The sequence below is a fragment of the Octopus sinensis genome, linkage group LG14 (genome assembly GCF_006345805.1).
Source record: "Octopus sinensis linkage group LG14, ASM634580v1, whole genome shotgun sequence".
Classification (NCBI taxonomy): Eukaryota; Metazoa; Mollusca; class Cephalopoda; order Octopoda; family Octopodidae; genus Octopus; species Octopus sinensis.
In genome coordinates, this window is record NC_043010.1 from 56,910,920 (window position 1) to 56,918,252 (window position 7,333).

Consider the following 7,333-nt stretch of genomic DNA (forward strand, 5'->3'; position numbering starts at 1 on the left):
TCACCTTTCTTGTCTGCATTTGGAAAGCTAAGCGCATATTCGTTACTTGCAACACACTTTCCCCCAATTTGTTCATGCGCCCCAACACACACACATATTAGTATCTACAGTGCATGCAGATACAGATATATCTATATCACACATATGCTTATTTGATCTCCATTTTGCCATGCTTACACGGGTTGGACAATTCTGTTATTTGAGGTATTGTTTTATAGTCAGATGCTTTACCTGACACTAACCCTTACATGTGTGTGTGTGTGTGTAAATCACACTATAAAATCTATCGATATCTGACCTTCATGACGTATGTGCTGTTTTTGTATCTAATGCATACAAGCAATGAAATTGTGTCGATGACCTTGTTTAGATGTGCCATTAAACTGTTATGTACTGTTAATAAATAGATGGAAAGTGAATTTAATAGTTTTTGCTGTTGTTCAACGGTTAAAGTTGGAGTTCCACTGATGTCATTGGTTCAGTTTCGTCACATGGTCTAAGATCATCAGTTCACTTGACACACAGTTCTAATCTCTCACACATATATGTAATTATATATCTATTACCTCTTATGTAACAGTTTTCACAACTTTATACTTAATAATGTAAGTGTACACTACAAGTAATATTATTTGGGACTAAGAATTATGATTGAATTCTTTGAAAAATCTTCTATTTAGTCTGCTGGAGATTGTGTGGTCAAGAAAGACAAAGTAACATACTGAATGTAACCTTCATTTAATTTTAGTGTATTAGAATTAGTTAATAATAGATGAAATTAGTAATGATGTCGTAATCTGTATTTTATAACTTATGAATGCATTAGCATTGTGTAGATTACTGCGGAAACAGGTAGAAGATAAACTGAGAGAGACAGAATTATTATTGTTTAACTCTCATATCTGCTGATTATCATTTAGAATGTTAATGTTCGGCAGTTAATTAGAGATTATCAGATAATTTGACCGACTGAGGTGTTTAGTTAGAAATCTTTACATTTGGAGTTTGTATCTCACTGAGGTCAGTTTTGCTTTTCCTCCATTTGGGGTTGATAAAATAAGCACCAGTCAAAATTTCTGGCTTTGTGTCTATAAAAGAAACCCTCATCATCGTTGTCATCATTGGTGTCATCGTCATTTACAATAGTCAACTGCCTAATTCAGTGTTCAGTGTAGTTTCGCTTAGTGTTGCAATTTGTGATGGCATTTTGTAAACCTACCAGCCCAATCAGTTATGCAATATTTGTGAACAGTCAGTCATTAATGGGTCTGGTTATCATGTAAACAATCTCACTGCTAAATCTATGCATCTCTACATTTTGTGTTTAGACAATGATGAGTGAGGAAGCTTCTCTATACACTTTCATCTCTGCTTCTTAGATGTAGAGTTCAACTAATCTGTTTCTTTAATCAAACCTAGCAACTGGAGCATCTTACCACATCTAACTACTCTTTCTTACTGCCTTCTCATTACTCCAGGTTGTCATTAGCTGTGAAATTAATGGTGCACTACTACTAATCACACCAGCAGTTCAAAGCCTGACTACAACCATTCCCTTATATCATAGGACAACTTATAATCTTGGTTGACAATAGGTTCTACTTTAGCAATATTGCTCTGTTGAAATTCTGGCAAGACAAAAGTGATGAAGTTGGGCAAATCCATGGCCCAAGAATGAGCTCTAAGAAAGACCCTCTACCACAAGATAGAAGAAGTGAGCTAATTGCCCCATCTGGGCAGTGTTGTAAGCAGCACTGGTGATGTGAACCTGGGACAGCCTCAAACATCAGTACTGATGTGAAATTTCATCTATGTAACCATTGTTCTGTCGACTGCAGTTTATGCCAATGAGATTTCGAAGAGTACAGTAAATATGGATAGAAACTAAATGTATTCCATCAAAGATGCCCCAGAAAGACCTTGAGGGTCAAGAGGCAGGGCCATGTTACAAAGGAGGATTATTCTGAGAAGAATGAAGTTGTGACTATTACAAAAGATTGTAGCAGAGCATCAATGCTGCCTGGCTGGCCACATTCTCTGTCTAACCAATCAACAGCACTTAAAAACAGCTCTGATTTGGGTACCATCTGATGGCAGGTGTAAAAGGAGTAAGCCAAAGATCACTTTGTTGTGAACATTTCAAGTTGACCTGAAATTGGTCACCATTACATGGAGTGGATGTGTGAGAGACATAGAGGACTGAACCTGGTGGAGGAAGATTGCTACCCAATTAGCTGAGCAGTGCAAGATGACCTAAAGCTAATATATATATATATATATATATATATATATATATATATACACACACACACAATATTAAGGATTTGAGTGAATCAGGTACTTAAATGAAAGGCACCAGGCTGGGCCAAATTAACTTAAATATCATGGGTACCAAAGTACATCCAGTGAAATATTCAGGTTATATATACAGAGAATTGAACCCTTATGAGTATTTTAATAGCCTATGGGCTAATACCAAAGTATGCATTATATTGGTCATACGGTATTTGATGTACTTCAGTATGTCCAACAGGTTGGGATTTCAGTGAGGTGTATTATGAACAAATAAATAACAAAGGATGGATAAGTGTCACTTATAAATCGTTTGTTTTATATATATATATATATAAGCACTTAGATACTTTAGGTTTTGCCCAGAAGACATTTAATTGTGTTTCATATGACAGTCACAGTTTGGGTCCCATAGCCCATACAGATAAAGAGTTATTGTTTGCAAAGATGTATGCCTATAGAGGTAGTTTATCTGGAATTTGTTAGAGGAATTCATTGCAGAACCATGTGAATGTTTCGAGTTTTTTTTTCTTTCCCTTCTTATTGTTGGCAGGATGTTAAAGGGAACAGGGCCAGTTGAGGTGAAATAGTTGTCTCAAGTTTTGTGATGTGAGCATGATTCTTGTAGAGAATAGATGGCATGGGGATCAAACCTTGGGTAAATTTTGAAGTCAGTGCTAAACATCATTTTAGTAATAATGATGAAATATTTTTCACATCATACAAATGTTACAGCACTCATGGTGACAGTGCAGGGAGTAGAGATTGAGCTTCTTGAGCGAAACCCAGGAACCAAAACCTGCCATGTCATCAATTTTTCTCTGATTGATCTCTGGAATGCTTCAGTTTTTATAATACATATGTAAGTGTATACATGTTTGTTCATGTTTGTGTGGGGGTGGGGATGCATGTATATACACATATTTATGTGTGTGCATGTATATATATATGTATGTGTGTGTGTGTATGCATACATGCACACACACACACATACACAAGGTGGCAGATAGTACCTTTAAGTGCAGTTACTGCATCTGGGACTGTCGTCGCTTATGTTGATGTCTGCAATTGACACTGCTCTGCCAACAAGATCAAAGCATGACATTCCAGGTGCAGACTCATGCTTTTGGGAAGACTAATTCATCCAGTGTGTATATGTACATGTGTCTGTGTACATAAGTATATGTGTGTGTATATATATAAAACTTCTCTATCTATGTATGTGTCTGTTGTTATATATATATATATATATATATATATATATGTATTAGTGTGTGTCTTATTTTATATATATATATATATAAAACAATAGACACACACTAATACATACATATATATATATATATATATATATATACTATATATATATATATACATATATATATATATATATATATTATATATATATATATATATATATATATATATATATTATATATATATATACACACACACACATATATATACACATATATACACTCACACACACATGTATTTATTAGTATGTGTGCTATATGATCATTATGATGATGATTGGTAAATTGTTTTAATTTGTTCATGTTAGTGTCAGATGAGTCAGACAGGCCATTATTAGCCCCCCCCCCATTTCTCTTTTTATGACCATTTATATTGCCCCAGCACCATAACCGACCACTTGAATCAAGGCATATCTACCTCACTTTGTTCTCATCTATAATACATCATAACTCCCACCCCCACCCCCCACACACTGATTAAGTTTCCTGTCAGGACTAATTCCTAGGAAGTCACAGCATGGAAATAGTTATGTCATTAGGTAAAGGCATGTTCTCTTATTACTGCTACTGTTACTGCTACTAAACCAGTTTACACTGAGTGCAGCCAACTTCTTGCACACACACACACACACACACACACACACACCCTTCTTTCCATGTGTGTGTGTGTTTTCACAACACACTCTCCACTACTGCATTATTTCATGCCAACTGCTTATTTTCATTTATTCACCACTGCATTCAAATTATAATTTCCAAGTAGCATAGCTTCTTCTCACGCTGATTTCTAGATATTCCTGTCTTTCTATAATTTCATACCCACACCTCATTTGCCTTGTTGGTCCTTATTTGAGGAAAATGAAGTTGATATCTATGTGATTTGAACCAGCAACATAAAGATAGCATGCTCTAGACTAGGCAAACGAAACAAATACTTCTGAAGTCCTTCAACATACACAAGGGCAATTATTTCTAGGTTCACAATGTTTTAGGTTATTATTGCATGGGTACCACCATATTACTGTTATTTATTTTAAAAGATAATCAACGAAACTGACTAACCTTCTGACATAAATCTGATCAAATTTTAGAAAGACCTATCTGATAAATTGTTTAGTGTAGCCGTTACAACAGTGCAGTAAGTGGTGGTGGTGGTGGCGGGTGGGTAGGTAGGAATGTGGAACAGTAATCTCCCTTTCAGATACCAAGCACTATTTTAGCCATTCAATTTATTTATTGTTACCCAGCCCTACAATACCAAATCATCAGTTATTAGAACCCAGTTTTTCCCTTCGTCCTATATTTTTTTGATTTTGTTTTATTAAATCAATTTTTTGTTTGAAGTAGTAGAAAATGGTAAGTTGGAAGAATTTCAGTTAATAATAATATCTTCTAAAGGAACTGTGTCTAACTCTTGTGTAATGTTATGAAAAACTGAGATTTTGTCAGTAATTATTGACAAAGAAATTATAAACAGATTAGCAAGGTTGAGAGAAAATATTCTAATTTATAATTGACAAATTAGTTATATTAAAACAGACTGATTAGGGGATTGAAGATGAGAAACTATATTGAACCCATATGCTTCTTTTTATATCAGTAATTTTGTTATGGATGACTTTCCACCTTTACTGTGAGAGGATATCTTTATGTGAGGAAGCCACGTTTCCTAATATATGATTGACATCCAGTGAAAATAAGGGATGACAAACACTTCAATAGATTTATTCATAAATTTTGATCTGACTAAATGGTGATGGTAAGGTGTATTATTAATGAGGGAATCCCACCTACCCAACACTCAACAAAATAAGTTGGTGTATTGATATTTCATTACTGAAATATTATTTCTCTTTGAGAACTTTCTGATAATAAATAGCTATAATAGAATAAAGTTTGAAATAGTTGCAGAAATAATGGCGTGAAACATTAACTTAGTAAATCTTGTATATTTCATGGTTAGGATTCACCACCCACAGACAGACGAAGGGCTGGTGCCATGCCTACAGGGTGGTGAGTATGAAAAGAAGATGGATCCCAAAAAGTAAGTTCACCCTGATATCCTCATCCATTGTAGCCCTCTACTACCAACCCAACTAAATCCATCTATAAATCTTCTTCTTATCATGTCTAACACATAATTAGACCTTACTAACAACCATTAGATTTTTCCATATTCCCACCTCCAAATTGTTTTATCCTAATATTCTCAGATTTCTCTCTGGTAATTTTATTTTGATTTTTTAAAAACTAATTTTATTATTTTTTTTCTTGATGATATTAATTATATTCTCTGTTTTCTGAGATACATCTTAGTTTTGTTATGACATAATCTATTTTTTGTTTCATGTGGAATCAATATATTTTAGATAAACCATTGATTGGGAAGCCAGAATGTTAAGCTTATTTAATACCCAACGTTTCATAGCACAGTTTCAGATTTTTATGGCTGGAAACTGGAATTATTGAACATTGAATGATGTGGGTTGCTGTGTAGGTTAGTGTGTGCAATGTTAACACAACTTCCTGTGTACAGGGTATTTGATTTAAGTTTTATTTAAGCTCTTCTTTGTAGAATTCAAGGTGGATGGATGCTAATGAGGTGACAAATTTAGTGTTGGAGTCAAGACAGTTCCAGGGATGTGTGTGTGTATAGGTGTCCCATATGCACACACATGATTGTATATTTTTATCCCAGGAAACTTATATCAAGAACCTTTGGAATATTCTACAAATTTTCTCTCATCAATTGGATTCAGAGGATATGAATCAGTTTGCTTTGTTCTTACTTGAAAAACCTCCGTACTTCCACATTTCTATTCAAATCTATTGTTACATGGCTGAGTTCACCTATGACATTAGGTAAAAATGAGTACCTATAGCTAGGACACAAAAGCTGTAAGTTCCTCATTTATTCACCAGAGACACTCTCCTTTCCATAATTTTAGGTGAGACATTCACACCTGTTGGGCAGCTAACTTCGAAAACAGTGCCTGACTTTAGTTCTCTCTCTCTCAGAGAACAGTGTCAGGTCTGTTGTGTGTGCATTGGATAGCTATCTTTATTGGAATACATCACCAATATTCCTTCTTATTGACGGATGTGGATACATTGTGTGTGTGTATGGGGTGGGGTATACATGGGTTTGTCACTTGGGTAATACAGAAATATAGCAAAGAAAAAAAAAATGCCAGGAATACATAAAACTAACTGGTATGTAGATATGACGAGTGAGATGAGATGAGTGAAGGGGTGTGGTGAGTGAAACTGTGAGTGGGATGGATGAAATAGTGAGTAAAACATGTAAATGACCCAACAACAAAGAGGTTTGTCTAATTAATTAAATTTCTCCCCCAATGGAAGTGTTGTGAGTGACAACTGATAAATGTGAATATTCCTTCTTCATTGATTTGTTCATATTATTTATTCTTTCATTCTCTGGTCATGCTGGAGCTCTGCCTTGAACGGTTTCAGTCAGTCATATCAACTCTAGCTTTATTGATCTCTACTTATCAAGTGGCTAAGTCACCTTTTAATGTGACCGAACATAATTACTAGTAAGCATAAATGCACACACACACACACACACACACACACGGTTGTCTATAGAGTTTCCATCTACCAAATTGCACTCATTGGTCAGGTTGAAACTATAATCGTTTACCTGAGGAACCATGCAATGGGATCAACTCCATGTGTTTCTGAAACAAACTGTCATATGGTTATGTCTGCTATACCTTAATTAATTAATTGAAATCAATTAGCTTGTCATCTCTCTCCCTTTG

General features: G+C 34.9%; 1 protein-coding gene across 3 annotated transcripts in view; it reads left to right on the plus strand.

Annotated features, from left to right (window-relative positions):
- Nucleotides 1–3,017: 3,017 nt before the first annotated feature.
- The window catches only part of LOC115218918 (estrogen receptor), an 87,423-nt gene continuing 83,107 nt past the window's right edge, over nucleotides 3,018–7,333 (plus strand). For 2 of the 3 annotated variants that reach the window (XM_029788923.2, XM_029788924.2), the window contains exons 1-2: nucleotides 3,018–3,154; nucleotides 5,512–5,592. In XM_029788923.2, coding sequence (XP_029644783.2) covers nucleotides 3,033–3,154; nucleotides 5,512–5,592 — 203 coding nt within the window. In that variant the 5' untranslated portion in view covers nucleotides 3,018–3,032. Of the gene's footprint in view, nucleotides 3,155–5,511; nucleotides 5,597–7,333 lie in introns of those variants that run through there. The other variant, XM_036509054.1, reaches the window with a different exon arrangement.